This window comes from Mustela nivalis (genome assembly GCF_964662115.1).
Source record: "Mustela nivalis genome assembly, chromosome: 3".
Classification (NCBI taxonomy): domain Eukaryota; kingdom Metazoa; phylum Chordata; class Mammalia; order Carnivora; family Mustelidae; genus Mustela; species Mustela nivalis.
In genome coordinates, this window is record NC_139022.1 from 104,564,743 (window position 1) to 104,585,701 (window position 20,959).

Consider the following 20,959-nt stretch of genomic DNA (forward strand, 5'->3'; position numbering starts at 1 on the left):
GCTTTTAAGCTTCTAAGGTAGGTTTCTGTGGGGCAGAGAACTGAAACCACTCTCATCTAAGTGCATGCACAACATAAGGTAAAATTAAATAGGAAAAAGGCTCCAGAAGCACCTCAAAGGAAATTTATTTCCTCTCCTTGGACATATATGAACATATACTTGGGAAGCTTATTACCTTCAGTTATTTTCTATTAAAAACCTGCTTTCTCCTGTATAACCTCATGCCCATCAAAATAGCCCATCACTTGAAATGAAGTGTTTCACAAAGAGAATCCAAAGGAGATGGGTCCTTAACGCTAGTGAAAATTTTCTGCAGGGTAATAAGGATGCTTATTCCTGAGTAGGAAGGAAGGAAAGATATGGTCATGATTCAGAAGACCCAGGAATTAAAGTTCTTCTATTAAAGCCATTAGATCTTAGGGAGTATCATACAGCAGACTGAGACAAAAGCCAGTTTCACCTTAACTGCAGACATGGGACAGTTTATAGGCACTCCAACTATAATATGGAAATAATTCATTTCTCTACTTAAGGCTCAAACTAACCTGTTGAGGCAAAGAGGAAGGACTCACAAAGTAGAAAACTATAGACACTGCAAGTGGGAAAGGAATGCCTCTATTGCTAGGTCAGGGCAGAGGACACAGTCCCTTCACTCTGACCACTACCATTATCCTCTCTACATACCTCCTTGCCATTCCCTAACCCAGGAACCCTCCTTCCAAGTCTATGTACTATCCAAAGTACAGAAACCAGCAGGACAATGTTACCTTTAACCACTGGCCAATAACAAAGCATTCAAGTATCTGAAATCATATAACCAAAAGGGACTGCTCCAGCTCTAATTTGTCCAAGCACTCCACATTAAGAATTAAGCAACAAAGCAAAAGGAATCCATACACTTGGTATTCCAATACTGACGTACCTGATAACCAATGCCTCACCAAGATCATCAAGGTTACTGCAAATGAGCTTTCATATGTGATAAAGCCAGAGGCATTCCTGCAAAAAAAGCAACGTGATTCTAGATGAGAACCCCTCCAGGTTAACACACTTTTCTTCATGAGTGGAGAATGTGGCCTCCCTCACCAACTTTGTTCTGGCCAAGGCATATGCCTGCAGACTGGACCAAATATGCTCTATATCCAGATAAGCAAAACCAAACTGCATTCAAGGGCCTAATGTTATTTATGACCATTCAAACCCTTTCATTTGGCACCAATACACCACTATGATGGCTTTTATTTAGCATTTAAAAATACTGCGGAGCACTCCTGTGAAAGTCTCTACATTATGACCTAATCAATGCTAACATGCTGGCTGCTCTCTAAGATGACAAAGAGTGGGCTTTCAGGATCTGTGCAACTGACCCACAGTCACCAGTCTAGCTAGCTACTCACCAAGTCCAAAACTGATGAATTCCCACACTTGCCCATGATACTGAGACTACAGGGTAATTTTAGGTTAGAGCTCAATTCTAACTCCTTTCCCCACACATGTGAACAGTCAAACCTTTTTCGCAAGGTCAAGAATGGTAGAAATGCTAGGACACAGCCAACAGCAAAGCAGCAGTTTAAGAGGTTTCAGGTTATAGCACACCTTAATTCTGAGATGGAGAGATAGTTACACTGAGAGATCAGACAAGTTAAACAAGTTTAAAACCAAAAGCAGTGGACATTTATTCCTCAATTTTTGTGCAGAAGTGTAAAGATGCATTTGAAAGAACCTGATGGCTAGAGAGCATCAGCCACGGCCTTCAGGCTGGCCTGGTTTACACAATTAGAATAGGAGAAGGAGGGAAAAAAAGGTAACTTGCCTAGTTCACATGAACGATGTTTCTGGCAAACACAGTTGTTTACAAGTTTCAAACTACAGTTTACTAGAGTCAAGGGAAGACTTCAAAAAGCCACATACAGTACAATTTATAATTGAATGAACATCCTGCAATGTCAGTGCAAAGTAATTATGTAGACTCTCCAATACAAGATTGTGCTCATGTTTCCCAGGTTTGATCAGTGTTGCTCTTTTAACAATCACAATCACAGAAGCTTAACTTACCAAATAGCAATGCCTTTGTTTCATGTCCTATGTACCAAGGGAATGTTACAAGGTTTTTGTGAAATGCAGCTTAGTTTCATTAATAAAGCAGGTTTATTAGTTTAACAGTCATGTTCCTGGAATACTGCACATGTAAGTTTCATGGAAATGCTTTTAAGCTTATGCCCTTATCTTGTTCAGTAAAATTACTTTCAAGATATCCTTTTGACTATGTAAACTGGAATTGTTTCATGATTTTGAAATGTAACCAGTATAAATGAAAACATTTTAGGGGTGTGGGGGGGAGAACCCACCACTACTCTCTGCTAGACAAAGTTCTTAAAATCAAAAAGCCTATTCACACAAAATTATATGTAATGACTGTAGTAATCAGTTTATTACACAGATTAATCATTCTTGAACGTACAAGCTCCAGAGGAGCAATTGGGTCTTTAAATATACACAAGTATTTCCATCAAATGAATTTTCACCCTTACATCCAGATAGACCTAAGCAGTTAAAAACATAAGAAAAATAAGAGCTATTAGCTATGTATTAACTGAGAAACCACATACAAACCAAAGAATGTGGAAGAGAGAAAGGGGCTGAAAGGACAAAGGTTGAAGGGTGGGGAGATGCAAAAGATGTGGGACCAAAGCCCATCACACTTTATGTACTAATAGCTCCAATCCATTTAAATGTTGACCAGTTAAACTTAGACCTTAAAATACAGGATGTGGGTAGAGATTAATCTGGTTGGTCATAACTTTCACCTAAGACGTAGGTCCTTCCAAAAACATGAATACAGAAACAGCTTCGTGTTCTTCACCTTGCTGAGTTTAAAAGGATTCCATTTAAAAACCATCTCCTACAGGTCAGTGGAGCTTTTCTTCCCCATCCAAGCACACACCATACCCACCACCCCTCACCTTGCCGTTATCCAAATTTAAGTCAGTAAGGAAAACTTTTAGTCTCACACCTAGGTTATGCCTGGAGAACTGGCTTGTCACACACACACTTCTCTGCTAGGAGGCAATGTTGGTACAGAAGTACAGTATTTCTAGTTTGTTGTTCCAAGTATGTACAACACGCAGCACTGCTGTATCAGGTAAACATGTGCACAGGGGAAGATGAGGCGTGGGCTCATAGAAAGCAGTCAAATGGAAATCAAAAGGACTTTCTCTTTCAGAGTTCCCCTATCTTTATTTGTAGAGGTTATCCAATAATTTCTTTAATTACATCGCATACTTCTGAGTCCATTCCCGAGCTATTCTGTTGTACCTGTACACACAAAAAGAAGCTTGGCTTAACAAAGGTGAGGAGTCAGTCAAAAAGCAGCAGATTTCATTCATTATCCTATATTTAACTTGAGGGGAATAACCAGTACTATCAAGCAAAGCCTTATCTATATATTTGAGTGAGAGAAAGAGAGAGTGTGAGCGTGTGTGTGTGTTGGTAGTTGGAGGAAGCATAGGGAAAGGGACAAGTAAACTCCACGCTGAGGGCAGAGTCTGATGCAGGACTTGATCCCATGACCCTGAGATCATGACCTGAGCTGAAATCTAGAGTGGGATGCTTAACTGATTAAGCCACCCACGTACCCCTCTTTCTAAATTTCAAATAAGCATTTATTTAGTGATGGAGGGAAAAGGCTTTAAAACTTTAAACCATGTCCCATAAATGCTACTAATAGAGGATTCTGATTAAATCTTAGCATTTGCTGGTATACCTTTACTATATAGGTATATACTATATATATATGTGTGTGTGTGTGTATATATATATATATATATATATATATATATATATATATATAGTTTAGGTATGTACTATACCTATACTATATTTGAATGACCTATTTCTAAGAAAGATCTTCAGTCACTGATTCATTTATTTTGAGTTCTTAAAACTACATAATTCTACATTATATGGTTCTTGACTAAATTGACATAATACTTTCCTCTGTATCAATAAAACCAGTTCTGGCAGACCTTAACAATTTTGTTGCTAAATGAATGGGTCTATTACTACAGAAGAATATTCTAGTAGTAAAATAAGAAGGACAAAAGATTCTATAGTTCTTTAAAAAGGGATTCAGGGAAGTTCAATGAATATTACCACTATAATGACGTGGGAAATCCCTTTTGGAAGGCATTCATGCCCACCCAGATATTGGACAAAATGGTTCTCTAATCAAAAAAATTTTTGTGGGGAGCATCTGGCCAGCTCAGTTGGCAGAGAATGTGACTCTTAATCTCAGGGTTATGAGTTCAAGCCCCACATTGGGTGTAGAAATTACTTTAAAATTTTCTTAAGGGGTGTCTGGGTAGGTCAGTCGGTTAAGTATCTGCCTTCAGCTCAGGTCATGATCCCAGTCCCAGGATTTAGCCCCACATCATGCTTCCTGCTCAGTGTCTGCTGCTCCTCCTGCCTCTCATCCCACTCCTTCGTGCTCTCTCTCTCTTTCCCTAATAAATAAAATCTTTAAAAAAATAAAATAATTTTTTAAAAAGGGGCACCTGGGTGGCTCAGTCATTAAGTATCTGCCTTCAGCTCAGGTCATGATCCCAGGGTCGTGGGATCGAGTCCCGCATCAAGCTCCCTGCTTGGTGGGAAGCCTGCTTCACCCTCTCCCACTACCCCCCTGCTTGTATTCCCCCTCTTGCTGTCTCTGTCAAATAAATAAATAAAATCTTTAAAAAAAAAAAAAACTTAAAAAAAAAATTTGTGAATGTATACACAAATAGGAAAAAGCATGACCTAATTTTATTCTCAGTGCAGCCAGAAATACATAACTATAGATACTATTCAGAGCTAAACACATACAAAACTAAACTAAGAACCAATTGCTGTTACAATCCCCCATTCTTAATGTAGCTCCATTTAAAACTGAAATATACTATCTAGGGGGGGCCTAGTGGGTTAAAGCCTCTACCTTCAGCTCCCTCTCTGCTCAGCAGGGAGCCTGCTTCCTCTTCTCTCTCTGCCTGTCTCTCTGCCTACTGTTGCTCTGTCAAATAAATAAATAAAATCTTAAAAAAAAAAAAAAAACTATCTAGGGGTGCCTGGTTGGCTCAGTCAGAAGAGCATGTGGCTCTTGATCTCGAGGTTGTGAATTCAAGCCCTATGTTGGGTATAGAAATTACTTAAATAAAAACTGAAAAAAGTAAAAATAATTAAAAAAAAAAATATATATATACTATCTATAAACCTCTCTAATCCAAGAGAATTCAATGAATTCTTAATCCCTTTTGTATATATATATATATATATATATATATATTTTTTTTTTTTTTTTAAGATTTTATTTATTTATTTGACAGAGAGAGAGACACTGAGAGCAGAACACAAGCAGGGGGAGTGGGAGAGGGAAAACGGGCTTCCGCTGAGCAGGGAGCCCGATGTGGGGCTCGATCCCAGGACCCTGGGATCATGACCTAAACTGAAGGCAGACGCTAAATGACTGAGCCACCCAGGCACCCCTTTAATCCTTTTTATTTTAGCTTTAGAAAATTATCCACTCTCTTCCACCTATTTCTTTCGATAGTTTTTTCTTTTTTCTTTTTTTAAGATTTTATTTATTTACTTGACAGAGAGAGAGATCACAAGCAGACAAGAGAGGCAAGCAGAGAGAGAGGGAGAAACAGGCTCCCCACCGAGCAGAGCCTGATGTGGGGCTTGATCCCAGGACCCCGAGATCATGACCTGAGCTGAAGGCAGAGGCTTATTTAACCCACTGAGCCACCCAGGCATCCTCCTCCTACAGTCTTAAAGAATGATATACAAAATTGAAAAATTAGAACACTTTCAGTTACTATCTTTTTCAATATCCTGACCACTCCCTCAATAATTCATAGTACAATTCTAAAATATGTAAATTCTATATTGTTTTTTATTTTTATTTTTTATTTATTTGACAGACAGAGAAGCAGGGGGAGTGGGAGAGGGAGAAGGCTTCCTGCTGAGCAGGGAGCCTGATGCGGGGCACAATCCCAGGTCCGCGATCATGACCTGAGCCAAAGGCAGATGCTTAATGACTGAACCACCCAGGCACCCCATCTACATTGTTTTTAAAGGAAATCTGGGGCTTTCATGTCTTGTTGCATTCACTCCTTTTCTTTTTAGATTATGCCAAATGGCAGAAAATCAATTCCCATTAATTTACAAATACCTACGAAAGACAGATGGGCTCTTGATACAAAATGCTTTAATGTCAAAAGCCAAGCAGAAGAAATAGTGCTCTTAGGAAATACACTATAGAGTCTTTCTCGACAGTGGGAGTCATTTGAAACAATTATAAATAAGACTGGCATCCTCAACTTACAATAATATCTGATGCAAACACTATTCTTTCTGTCCCCAGGTGAGTATATCAGAACTTCATTTAAATATCTGACCCATACTCAGCCCTGAGTTAAGATCTGAGACAAACATCTGCATCCTACCACAGGTACTTTTCTGGCCATACTTACTTTTCTCTATCTGTTTTGTAGATCCGAGCAATCTCAGGCACTAAAGGGTCATCTGGATTGGGATCACACAACAGAGAACAGATGGACAAGAGTACTGTAATGGGGGGGAAAAAAAGGTATAAATTAGTAGAGGATAAAAGGGTTGAAAGAAACATGAAATGCCAACACATGAGAAAATTCTAAGAACCTACTGATACTGCAGTGCCTAGTAGATTTGTAAGCTCTACCTAACTTGGTAGCTAAAATAATCAAGAAAAAATCATGGAAGATTTCTCTTGAACCCCTAAGGATGATGGCCCAGGCTGATGAAGTGACTTGCACCATGTCCCTGGTTAGTGAGTAATTAGAGTGGAATTAGAGTTCAGGTCTTTCAAATTCTAGACCAACCATACTTTTCATAGGCCATAAAATTCAATTTTTAGAAACCCATGTTCAGAGATAAATGGTCCTCAAATTTCCAAAGACAACTACACTACTGAATGCTGTTGGAATCGACAACCATGAAATCCAACAATCACTGTTTTCTCAATGACAGGTACTACATTCAGATGCAATAGATTTCATTTTTAGTTGAAAACAATTTAGTCAAAGAACATAAAGATCAGTATTTGTCCCCAAATGGGGCTGGCCACACTTACTATGCAAGGATACAACATACAAAGGTCTCAAATTCTTTTCAATTACACTTTAGAATCTCAATTAAGCCATATCCTCAGTGACAGCCTCAAACACGGCACACAAATCTCAACAGTACAATTGCCTCTGTTCAAATTTGTTATAAACTTATGTATTCCTTATTGAATGCAAAGAGGAGGAGGCCAAGGCCACTAATTACATTAAATTCAGGGGCCTCTCACATACTGAAATAAATTCTAATTCTTCTATTTTTTTTTTAAGATTTTATTTATTTATTTGATAGACAGAGGTCACAAGTAGGCAGAGAGGCAGGCAGAGAGAGAGAGAGGAGGAAGCAGGGCTCTCTGCTGAGCAGACAGCCCGATGTGCGGCTCGATCCCAGGACCCTGAGACCATGACCTGAGCAGAAGGCAGAGGCTTAACCCACTGAGCCACCCAAGCACCCCTATTTCTTTTATCCTGATGCAACACAACTCAGATGTCTTATTTCTCTCTAATATTCTGCATCAGGAAGCAATGATTCTGAGCCCACTTTACCCCAAAACATCAAATGTACCAGGAAAAGAACTTTTTCATTTTCCTATCAAACCTATTCTATAAGAGATCAAAGGCTTCTGAGACTTGAAGAAAAAGTTCACATTCCCCTAATCATTCAATTTTTTAACAAAAAAGCTATTTCCTTGCCTTAAGAGTATACGGAAAATAAAAAAACACGAGGAAAGATGTTTTCTGACTCTACATTCCTGCTGCGCACAATTCTGGCAGATGGCATGCGCAAAACATCTTCTCTTTCCATTGTCAAGTATAACACCTGATGCCCTCTTCAAGCACAGAACATTCTAACAGTAATAAGGAAATATTTCATGTATTTCCTGGAAATGACAACAGGAAGTTACAGATTTCTGAATGTTCATGAAATTATTGACTACAGAAAGAAGAAATTTATCCAGCCCATCAAACTGGCAAGAGTTCAACTGAATCTTCACCTAAAATTAGACATGTTACTAAATTAGTATTTGTTATAAATTCCCTTATTTACTATTCCAATTATTCCAAGAAGGCAACCTTAAAAAAATTGTTTAAAAGAGCTAATTTTTCTAACTTTCTTTCCAGGAATGAAAGGTTGAGTGGTGGTTATCTGATCTGTAAAAGGATTCTTACTCTACCACTCAGGGACCTTTAATTCATTTTAAAAAAGAAACGAGGGGCGCCTGGGTGGCTCAGTGGGTTAAGCCGCTGCCTTCGGCTCAGGTCATGATCTCAGGGTCCTGGGATCGAGTCCCGCATCGGGCTCTCTGCTCAGCAGGGAGCCTGCTTCCTCCTCTCTCTCTGCCTGCCTCTCTGCCTACTTGTGATCTCTCTGTCAAATAAATAAATAAAATCTTTAAAAAAAAAAAAAAAGAAACGATTTTGTTTTATAAAATACTATATCTTCTTTCCGTATAAAGAGAATTACTCCTATTTCTATAACCTGCACAGACTCTTCACTGAAGTGGCTAAATTTTTACCTACATATACATTTTTCATCATTTTTACTAGTGTCATAATCCACTGTCACTTCCAATTCTAAAAACATATGATCAAGTGGCTTTATGGCAAACTTAATTGCTTCCTTTAAGTTTTCTGTGTATTTAGATCCCTAACATATACACTCAAAGTGGAAAGAATTTCAGGTCAAAGCTACTGCCCTCAAAAGAGGAATAATCATTATCACATATAGGATTCAGGCCTTTCACAGAAATGCTTACCTGCACATTCAATTTACAAAGAGAAGTCATTATAACACTAAACTTAGGTACAATGATATAATCAAATTCAACAAAATGGAACTACAATTATTTTTAAAGACAGCTTTCTAGATAGAACATAAATCAAATAAACTAAGAGCCCTTATGATTCAGAGTAACTGAAAAGTCAAAACTAGACACCCAAGGGGGAAGGAAAAAATGTTCAGTAACAGTTTTAGCTACTAGAACCTCTTACTATACACACACACAATATTCTACCTCTTTTGGTCCCTTACTAGATTTCTATCTCAACACACACACACACACACACACACACACACACACACACACTTTTCTGCCTCTCTTGGTCCCTTATTAGATTTCGATCTTTACTGCTACTTGGTGAAGGAAAAACAACCAAGCCAGTAAACCGTAAGAACACTTTCACTACTAGCCCTTGAATTATAAGGGGAACTCCGTATGAAAAGGACCCACTTATCTGGAAAATTATTTCAGCCTCAATTTTTTTTTTTGAAGTTCCCCCCCCACCCAAGATTTTATTTGAAAGAGAGAATGAGAGAAAGAGAGCAAGAGAGAGGTAAGAATCAGAGGGAGAGGGGTGCCTGGGTGGTTCAGTGGGTTGGGGCCTCTGCCTTCAGCTCGGGTTGTGATCCCAGAGTCCTGGGATTGAACCCCGCATTGGGCTCTCTGCTCAGTGGGGAGTCTGCTTCCTCCTCTCTCTCTGCCTGCCTCTGCCTACTTGTGATCTCTGTCTGTAAAATAAATAAATAAAATCATAAAAAAAAAAAAAAAGAAAAAGAATCAGAGGGAGAGACAGACTCCCTGCTGAGCAGGGATCCCAGTTCAGGATTTGATCCCAGGCCTCCAAGATCATGATCTGAGTTGAAGGCAGTTGCTTAACCAGATGGGCCACCTGGGTGCCCTAAAGATTCTATTTTTGAACAATCTCTACACCCAACGTGGGATTCCAACTCACAACCTCAAGATTAAGAGTAGCATGCACTACTGGCTGAAACAGGGGCCCCTCAGCCACTACTTTTAAAAATGTGTTCCTTTAGGGGTGCCTGGGTGGCTCAGTGGATTAAGCCTCTGCCTTCAGCTCAGATCATGATCTCAGGGTCCTGGGATCAAGCCCCGCATCAGGCTCTCTGCTAAGCAGGAAGCCTGCAACCCTCCTCTCTGTGCCTGTCTCTCTGCCTACTTGTGATCTCTCTCTCTCTGTCAAATAAAATCTTAAGAAAAAAAAAAAGTCAGAATACAGATGCAAGAAGCTGCATATGAGATAATGGCCACACTTACTACGCAGGATAGTAAGTGGCCATGAAGTAATACGTTTAAAATAGGAAGAACAGGGGCGCCTGGGTGGCTCAGTGGGTTAAAGCCTCTGCCTTCGGCTCAGGTCATGATCCCAGGGTCCTGGGATCGGAGCCCCACGTTGGGATCTCTGCTCAGCAGGGAGCCTGCTTCCTCCTCTCTCTCTCTCTGCCTGCTTCTCCGCCTACTTTGTGATCTCTGTCTGTCAAATAAATAAATAAAATCTTTAATAAAAAAAAAAAAGTGTTCCTCTAGTTTTTTCTTTACATTTTTTGCTAGGATGCCATACATTTTAATTTATTAATATTAATTTATTAATGCCTCTAGAATATTTTGTTTCCTTTTTTCTTTTTTAAATATTTTATTTATTTACTTGACAGAGTAGGGAAGCCACAGGCAGAGGGAGAGGGAGAAGTAGGCTCTCTGCTGAGCAGGGAGCCTTATATGGGGATTGATCCCAGGACTCTGGGATCATGACCTGACCTGAAGGTAGCCACTTAACCAAATGAGCCACCCAGGCACCCCAATATTGTGTTTCCTTTAAAAAATTTGTCAGAGTATTTAAGTCTTACCACATTTATAACATCAAAGTTAACATGACAAATATCCAATACTTTTTACAACAGTACCTTAACCTAGTTATTTCAGTGCTTATAAGAAACCAACTGTGCATTTTGTTTTTTTAGAACTTTACAATAATGATGAATTAGTCAGAACCATCATCCCTAGTTTACAGATGAACAAAATGAGGAACAGAGAAGCTAATTTGTCTCAAGTCTCATCCAGTAAGAGGTAAAGCTGAGATGTAATACAGGAAGCTGGATACAGAATTTTTTTTTTAATACAGAATTTATTTATTTATTTATTTATTTGAGAGAGGGAGGGAGAAAACAGAGGGAGAGTGACAGGGAGAAGCAGACTCCCTGATGAGCAGAGAGCCTGATGTAGGGCTCAATCCCAGGACCTTGTGATCATGACCCAGGCTGAAGGCAGATGCTTAACCAACTGAGACACCCAGGTACCCCGAGAATCTTTTGTTTTGTTTTGTTTTTTAAAGAGTTTATTTATTTATTTGACAGAGAGAGAGATCACAAGTAGGCAGAGAGGCAGGCAGAGAGAAAGGGAGGAATCAGGCTCCCTGCTGAGCAGAGAGCCCCATGCGGGGCTCCATCCCAGGACCCTAGGATCACAACCTGAGCCAAAGGCAGAGGTTTTAACCCACTGAGCTACCCAGGTGCCCCAGAATCTTTGTTCTTTACCACACACTATATGCTGCCCCTTATCTAAAGGTATACATTAAACATAAAAATATAACTTAGGATAAAAAAATTTTCATACAGCAAATTTCATTACCCAAATTACTTCTTTTAACTATTTAACATACTTTTCTATATAAATTAATCTATATAATACTTATAAATTTAGCTTTTTTGTTTTCAAACATAGTATTCTTGCAATATTTGAATTGATTTATTTCTTCCCCTACTGTTGGACCTGTAATTTCTAATTTGCAGAAATAAATAACATTGCCACAAATATATTTCCATACAAAACCTTTTCTATTTTTAGACTTGATTTTTTTATTTAAGAGAGAGAGAAAGCACCCATACAAGTGGGGGTGGGGAGGGAGAGGGAGCTCCACGGAGCAGGGAGCCCAACAAAGGCGAGACACAAAAACTTTCTTTTTGCATTTGAGGCTGTCTTCTTAGTACAAATGAATGAAAACAGAATTATTGGATCAAAAGGAAGTATTAATTAAATCTCTTATCTTTAAATACATACTGACAGGGCTATACAAGTCAATACTTCTTTTTTTTTTTTTTTTTTTTAAGATTTTATTTATTTATTTGACAGAGAGAAATCACAAGTAGGCAGAGAGGCAGGCAGAGAGAGAGAGAGGAGGAAGCAGGCTCCCTGCTGAGCAGAGAGCCCGATGCGGGACTCGATCCCAGGACCCTGAGATCATGACCTGAGCCGAAGGCAGCGGCTTAACCACTGAGCCACTCAGGCGCCCTACAAGTCAATACTTCTATCTGTAGTATGTAAGCAACCATTTCAATGTACTTCACAAGCACTTGGTTTTCTTTTTTTAAGATCTTTGTTATTTAAAAAGGTGAAACATGGGAACTTAATTTTCATTTCTTTGATTATTTTGCTCCTTTCTGTTCATTCATCTGTTAGGATATTTTTCTCTTATTTTTATATATGTTCTTCCTATTTTATTTATTTATTTTTTTAAAAGATTTTATTTATTTATTTGATAGGCAGAGATCACAAGTAGGCAGAAAGGCAGGCAGAGAGAGAGGAGGAAGCAGGCTCCCTGCTGAGCAGAGATCCCGACGTGGGGCTCCGATCCCAGGACCCTGGGATCATGACCTGAGCCGAAGGCAGAGGCTTTAACCCACTGAGCCACCCAGGCGCCCCTGTTCTTCCTATTTTAAACGTATTACTTCATGGCCACTTACTATCCTGCGTAGTAAGTGTGGCCATTATCTCATATGCAGCTTCTTGCATCTGTATTCTGACTTTTTTTTTTTCTTAAGATTTTATTTATTTGACAGAGAGAGAGAGATCACAAGTAGGCAGAGAGACAGGCACAGAGAAGAGGGTTGCAGGCTTCCTGCTTAGCAGAGAGCCTGATGCGGGGCTTGATCCCAGGACCCTGAGATCATGATCTGAGCTGAAGGCAGAGGCTTAATCCACTGAGCCACCCAGGCACCCCTGTATTTTGATAATTTTGAACTCACTTGTGGGTTGTTGAGGGGCTGTATAATTTCAAATCAGCATATAAAGAAATGTTTGTTAACTATTCAGTTCACCGACATAAAATCCCCAACCTACTCATGTAATTAGGCTTTATTCAGAACTACTGGAGATTTCATCACAAAACTAGTAACTAATTTTTAAATCTTTTTTTTTTTTTTTTTTTTTTTAAAGATTTTATTTATTTATTTGTAAGAGAAAGAGAGTGAGAGCGAGCACAGGCAGACAGAGTGGAAGGCAGAGTCAGAGGGAGAAGCAGGCTCCCTGCGGAGCAAGGAGCCCGATGTGGGACTTGATCCCAGGACGCTGGGATCATGACCTGAGCTGAAGGCAGCTGCTTAACCAACTGAGCCACCCAGGCGTCCCAGTAACTAATTTTTAATACACATCTCTAAGCACACAGCACTATATACCACAAAGATTAAGACAATCAAAAAAAATTTTTTTATTAAACTGGTCACCTCAGAAAATAATCTGTTTCTGATAGAAACCCCAAGACAAGAGGTTTCTTACAGAGTCTGAATATGAATTTACCTATACCTTGTCCTTCAAGAACCTTCTGTATCTTTACCACAAGCATTCCTCTGTAAGGTCTGTTATCTCCTCTTCTGGAACAGTATCTACCCTTACCATTTACGGATCTCAAGGTTGGAAGAAGCTTTAATATCGTCTACTTCAATTTTTTTTTTTTAAAGATTTTATTTATTTATTTGACAGACAGAGATCACAAGTAGGCAGAGAAGCAGGTGCAGAGAGAGAGGAGGAAGCAGGCTCCCTGCTGAGCAGAGAGCCCAATACGGGCTCGATCCCAGGACCCTGAGATCATGACCTGAGCCGAAGGCAGAGGCTTTAACCCACTGAGCCACCCAGGCGCCCCTTCTACTTTAACTTTGCTCTAGAAGAAATTCATACCAAGTAGCCATTTTCCAACTGATGCCCGAATGGCATAATGGACAGAGCTGTCAAGACACCAGAGAATACCTATGTCTGAAAACCCAACTCCCTCCAGTGGTCTCAAAGTCTATAAAAAATAACAGGGGCCACTACTTCCTCTTAAAAGGAACATGAATAATCATTTTAAAAAATAAGTAATCTTTAAAAGACAAAAAACAGGGACGCCTTGGAGGCTCAATCGGTTGAGCGTCCAACTGCTGATTTAGGCTTAGGTCATGATCTCAGGGTTTTAAGATCAAGCCCTGTGTCAAACTCCACGCTCATCGCAGAATCTGGTTGAGATTCTCCCTCTCTCTGCCTCTCTCCTTCTGCCCCCCCCCCTGATCACGCACACTCTAATAAATAAATCTTTAAAAATAAGTAAGTAAAAAATAAAAGACATAAACACGGCTGCTTTATCTTAATATCAGATACCCATTCCATTACCTTTTGAAATAGTTAGTGCTGGAGACCACTGTGACCGGAGAATATCCAGACAAATGCTGCCATTACTGTTAATATTTGGATGATAAATTCTTGTTGTAAATGCAACCTACAGAAAAAAGGAAAACTTCTTGTAAACTGGTTTATTAATATCATAGAAAGCACATAAAAAACCAAGTGCCATACCACAATTACCTTAGGTGGCTTGAAGGGGTAATCTGTTGGGAAATGAATTGTCAAAAAAAATACTCCACCCTGATAGGGACTGTCATTCTGTTGATAACAAGAGAATTGGGATTAAAATGAGTATATCATATAAACATTTATTCTGAAATCAATCTGAATACTTACTGGCCCCATTATTGTAGCTTGCCAATGGAACACTGAAAAAGAACAAAAAATCACCATGAAGCAGTATCTCCAATGTACCTACACCATAATGACTTATCATTCCCTATCTAATCCCACTTCGTTAATAAGCAATATGTTAAGTCCTGGGCAAGATGAGGAATCTAAGTCAAGACCGAGTCTGAAGAGAGCAAAGAAAATGACTAGTATGGTCTAAACACTGATAAGGTACTCAATGAGAAAGTATTTGGGCTAAAACATCTTGAAAATTCGTATCAGGGAGACAAAATTCTTGACAAGGCCCAAGGTTTCACTTTTCAACAGGCCTTTCTTACCTCTAAGGGTAAAAAAGAACCAAAAGATTCAACTCTTTAACTTGTTACATCATTTCCCCAACACATTAATATATAATACTCCTTTTTTTTTTTTAAGATTTTATTTATTTATTTGACAGAGAGAGATCACAAATAGGCAGAAAGACAAGCAGAGGGAGAAGAGGAAGCAGGCTCCCTGCTGAGCAGGGTCCCAGGACCCTGGTATCATGACCAGAGCCAAAGGCAGTGGCTTTTACCCACTGAGCCACCGACGCGCCCCTATAATATAGTCCTTTTATAATACTGGTATGGCACAGGACTGTAAAGCCAAAGCAGGTAACACTCAAGTTAGGAAAGACTCGTTTTTTATAGCAAGAAAAAACCTCTGAGAGCATTCATGGCTAGAATTACTAGTCCCTTACTAACATATGAAAGATCAATAATTGTATCTTTTTATTTTTTAAAAAAGGTTTTATTTACTTGACAGAGAAAGAGATCACCAGTAGGCAGAGAAAGAGGGGGAAGCAGGTTCCCTGCTAAGCAGAGAACCCTATGTGGGGTTTGATCCCAGGACCCTGAGATCATGACCTGAGCTGAAGGCAGAGCTTTAACCCACTGAGCCACCCAGGTACCCCAATTATATCTCTTTTTATTTATTTTTGTTTTTACTTATTTATTTCACAGACATAGATCACAAGTAGGCAGAGAGGCAGGCAGAGAGAGAGAGGAGGAAGCAGGCTCCCCGCTGAGCAGAGAGCCCGATGCGGGCTAGATTCCAGGACCCTGAGACCATGACCCGAGCCGAAGGCAGAGGCTTTAACCCATTGAGACACCCAGGCGCCCCTATATTTCTTTTTTAAATGATCTAGAATCTACATCAACAAAGCAGAGTAAGACAAACTAAACTAAAAACACATCAAGATGGAATTTAATTAACAAAAGCATCTGAAGACATACCATTAAAATCTTAGTTGAGTATTCTGCTACATAGGTAAATATAAGAATTACCTACTGGAATCACTGACTTAGGTCTCCTTGTGGAGCTCTCCTACACTCCTAGATCTCCTTGTGGAAGCATAAAAAAGGGAAGAAGGTAGTGGGAGAGTATCTAATCCTGACTCAAATTCTAATGGTTTGGTATATAGTTCAATAATCACTACAGGGACACCTGGGTGGTTCAGTCAGTTAAGTGTCTGCCTTCGGCCTGGGATGGAGTACCACATCCGGCTCCTTGCTCAGCAAGGAGTTTGCTTCTCCCTCTGCCTGCTGTTCCCCCTGCTTGTGCTCTCTCTCTCTCTGACAAAGAAATTAAAAAATTTTTAAAAATTTAAAAAAAAAAAAAAGAAAGAAAGAAAGAAAGAAAAGAAAAAGAATCACTACAGATTATGGGGTGTCTGAGTAGCTCAGTTGGTTAAGCGTCTGCCTTTAGTTCAGGTCATGATCTCAGGGTCCTGGGATCAAGCCCCAATTGTGCTCTCTGCTTCTCCCTCTCCCTCCACTGCTCTCCCTGCTCATAATCTCCCTGTTCGTGATTTCCTGTTTGTGCTCTCTTGCTTGTGCTCTCTCAAATAAATACAATATTTTAAATTTTTAAAAAATTACTACAGATTTAAAAAAAAATCACTACAGGTTCCAAGTAGAAGGAACTCTCCAGAAATAGTTAACTGGGCAAAATATGTGGCCATAAGCATCAAATATTGTTGTATTTTATATGTACATCTATATTTCAAACACCTTTCATTTAAAGATCAATCCTGAATTACAAAATTTTCATAGTTCCCAAACCAGCAAAAACAAACAAAAACTCCCACTACCACCCTGGTTTGACGATGAAAACCAAACTACAGAAACTAAAAGCTACAATCTATTTTATGAGAGTTTAAATGTGAACCTCACAGCTCAATAATTACTCTTTAGGATACTCAAAGATGAAACTTTAAGGCTAAAAGAGAACAAGAATATATATCATAGTTTGAGACATAATTTCAAGAGAACTACATCTGAATTCAGTACAGATCTCTAGAGAGTCAGATTCACCAAGATTTCAAAACAAAAGAAAATGAAACAGATTGTATGACCAATAAATCTCTGGCTTACTATTCCTTTCAAAGCCTATACTTCCTCCTGCTTACCAGATCTTCAAAGAAAAATGGGAAAAAATGTAATGGTACATTAAAATATGGATATTTAAAAATAAAGCACTGTATTATTAATAAGTTCATTATTAAGTATATATTATCTTTATTTTAAAGTAATCTCTATGTCCAACATGGGGATTCAACTCACAACCCTAAGGATAAACAGTTGCATACTTTTCCATGTAAGCCAGTCAGGTGCCGCTATATTATTTTAAATATAAGGGGTACTGGGGGTGGCTCAGTTAGTTAAGCGACTACCTTCAGTTCAGATCATGATCCTGGAGTCCTGGGATTGAGTCCCACATCCGGCTCCCCGCTCAGCAGGGAGTCTGCGTCTCCCTCTGACCCTCTCCCTTCTTATGCTCTCTTTCTCTTAAGTAAATAAATAAAATCTTTACAAATATATATAAAATAAGGACTACCTTCTTACACTAAATATCAATAATGTGGTGCTGAAGGATTTGAGAGCTAGAAGGGTCAAAAGGAGCTCAGAAAGTTTCATGGTGACCAACAGTTTCTCTTTTCTGAAGATTAAATTCTGCCTCCTTATTAATATTTAGCTACCCAATTACACTCTGCTTTATCCTTATATAATTTATCAGGAAGACTTGATAAAGACTTTTTGACAGTCATTTATCTCAACTGTTCTCAAATACTCCCTAAAGTTTTCAGTATTGTATCAGCAAAGACTCCTAGATGACCAACTGTAAGGAAGTTATTCTGTCCCTAAGGAGGAGATTTTCCTTATTCTCTTAGAAGGTAGGTATTACTGACAGTTTAGTAGTAGGTGAGTCAAGACAGTGGAATAGGAAGGCTAAGAGTTAAAGGAGAACTATTATTTTTTTAAACAGCCATAGAGATAATCCATATACCATATAATTCACCCACTGAAAGTGCATAATTCAGTGGTATTCAGTACATTTACAGAGTTGGGAAACCATCACCAAATTTTAGAAATTTTCATCACCCCCAAAGGAAACCCCATATCTGTATGCAGTTACTCCACATTCCCCCCAAATCTCTAGTTCTATGCAACCACTATCTATTTTCTATCTCTATGAATTTATTCTGGAAATTTCATATAAATGGAGCCATACAATATGTGGCTTTTTATATCTGGCTTCTCTCACTGGGCATGTTTTCAAAGCTCATCAATGTTGTAGTATATATTTGTACTTCCCTTTTTTACTAACATATAATATTCCACTGTATGGATATATATTCTATTTATCCCTTCATCAGCTGGTGGGCATTTGGATTATTTCCACATTTTGGCTTTTACAGCTGCTGCTTCTACAAATATTAACGCACAAGTTTTCACATGGACATGTTTTTATTTTTCTTGGATAAACAGTTACCAGTGAACTCATTGGGTAATAAGATAACTCTATGTTTAACTTTTTGAGAAACCTCTGAATTTGTTGTACCGTTTTACATTACTATCAGCAATGTATGAAGGTTCCAATTTCTCCAAAACCTCAACACTTATTATCTGACTTATTGATTTTAGCCATCATAGAAGGAATAAAGTGCTATTCCATCACAGATGTGATTTCCATTTCCCTGATGACCAATGATACCAAGCATCTTTTCCATGTGCTTGTTGGCCAACTGCAGTTCCTCTTTAGCAGATCCTTTGCTTATTAAAAACTATAATGAGTTATTTATCTTTATATTGTTGAGTTACAGAGAGTTTTTAAAATATATCTTGAATAAATTTCCTTATCAGAAATATGACTTGCACAAATTTTCTCTCATCCTGTTGTCTCTTCACTTTCTTGATGATATCATTTGTAGCACCTAAATTAGACTTCATTAAAATGTAAAATTTGGGGCGCCTGGGTGGCTTGGTGGGTTAAGCCTCTGCCTTAGGCTCAGGTCATGATCTCAGGGTCCTGGGATTGAGCCCCACATCTGGCTCTCTGATCAGCAGGGAGCCTGCTTCCTCATCTCTCTCTGCCAGGCTGCCTACTTGTGACCTCTGTCAAATAAATAAAATCTTTTTTAAAAAAAGTAAAATTTACTTATTTTTTCTTTTAATTGCTTATGCTTTGGGGGAGTTCTTTGTAACTCTCAAGGATAGCAACTCTTCCATCTGAGAAAGGAATGTGATAATACCTACTATGTGAAGTAAAGGCAAATTATTCAAGACAATGCAGAGAACTTCAAAAATGAATTCTATGCCCCAGACTTCAAATGCTTTTAAATGAAAGATCAGCCACTCTCAACTTTGAGGAATTTACTGGAAATAAAATCACTTTTTCAACTGAAAGACCACAATGTCACAGGTGGACTGTGATACCATACACAACAAAACGAAAATCAGAAAACTTGAGGATGAGGGGCACCTGGGTGGCTCAATCAGTTAAGCATCTGCCTTCAGCTCAGGTCATGATCTCAGGGTCCAGAGATGGAGCCCTGCATTGGGCTCTCTGCCCAGTGGGGAGTCAGTTTCTCCCTCTTCTTCTGCCCCTCCTGCTCACGTGTTCGTGTTCTCTCTCTCTCTCTCTCTCAAATGAATAAAATCTTTACTTTTAAAATTTTGTTTAAAGATTTTAATTATTTACTTGACAGAGAGAGAGAGAGAAAGAGTATATGCAGGGGAAGCAGGAGAGGGATAAGCAGGCTCCCTGCCAAGCAGAGAGCCCGATGCAGGGCTTGATCCCAGCACCCTGAGATCATGACCTGAGCTGAAGGCAGAGGCTTAACCTACTGAGCCACTCAGGCACCCCCCAAATAAAATCTTTAAAAAAAAAAAAAAGTAAAGAAAAGAAAAAAGAAAGCTTGAGAATGAGCCCACTTTGGAAACAACCATGCGCCTCTCTCACTAGATTCTTCTCTAAAATACTTTATAATTTCTACTCCATTCAACTAAAAGAGCTATTGTGAGGCTTAAATGAGATAATGCATGTTTAATTACTTGGCCTATCTTGTTTGGTATCAAACACTATAGTTACTCAAACTGGACAAATGTGCATAATGTAAATGGGATTTTTCATACCTGTACTTAGCTTTATAATTGATCAATCTGTTTTACATTTAAGAAATCTTTGTAAAAGGTCCTTGTTTTGATTTTTTTTTAATTTTATTTAAATTCAATTTGGTTAACATACAGTGTTTATTACAGTTTCAGGGGTAGAATTTTTTTTTTTTTAACAAAGATTTTACTTATTTATTTGACAGAGAGAGATCACAAGTAGGCAGAGAGGCAGGCAGAGCAAGAGCGAGAGAGAGAGAGAGAGAGAGAGAAGCAGGGTCCCTGCTGAGCAGAGAGCCCGATGTGGGACTTGATCCCAGGACCCCAGAATCATGACCTGAGCCGAAGGCAGCGGCTTAACCCACAGCCACCCACACACCCTTAGGGGTAGAATTTAGATTAGATTCATCAATTGCATATAACACCCAGGGGTCATTACATCAAGTGCCTTCCTTAATGCCCATCACCCAATTACCCCATTTTCCCCCATCCACCAAACTCCCCTCCAGCACTCCTCAGTTTGTTTCCTATAGTTAAGAGTCTCTTATGGTTTGCCTCCCTGTTTTTAATCTTACTTTTCCTTCCTTTCCCCTTGCTTTGATTCTTAAGTTTAGCAAAACAAAAGCAGCATTCTTAAGCAAAAACAGGAAAAATGTAAAATACAAGCTAATACAGCCTCTTATTTATTGTCTTACTGTATATACTTCTCTGACAAAACTGTTTCCAAGTATGTTCTTTTTTCCTATTTGCTAAATATTACTTTTTTTGTGAATTAGTTTTGTGTCATAAAGCACAGTCTCGTTCAAGTATACTCCTTTTAAAGAGGCTAGAAGATGGT

General features: G+C 38.9%; 1 protein-coding gene across 2 annotated transcripts in view; it reads right to left on the minus strand.

Moving 5' to 3' along the window:
• Positions 1–2,402: 2,402 nt before the first annotated feature.
• The window catches only part of UBE2D2 (ubiquitin conjugating enzyme E2 D2), a 63,094-nt gene continuing 44,537 nt past the window's right edge, over positions 2,403–20,959 (minus strand). For both annotated transcript variants that reach the window (XM_082725609.1, XM_082725610.1), the window contains 5 exons: positions 14,696–14,727; positions 14,540–14,617; positions 14,348–14,453; positions 6,507–6,600; positions 2,403–3,315 (listed from right to left, as the gene is read on the minus strand). In XM_082725609.1, coding sequence (XP_082581735.1) covers positions 3,270–3,315; positions 6,507–6,600; positions 14,348–14,453; positions 14,540–14,617; positions 14,696–14,727 — 356 coding nt within the window. In that variant the 3' untranslated portion in view covers positions 2,403–3,269. The remainder of the gene's footprint in view (positions 3,316–6,506; positions 6,601–14,347; positions 14,454–14,539; positions 14,618–14,695; positions 14,728–20,959) is intronic.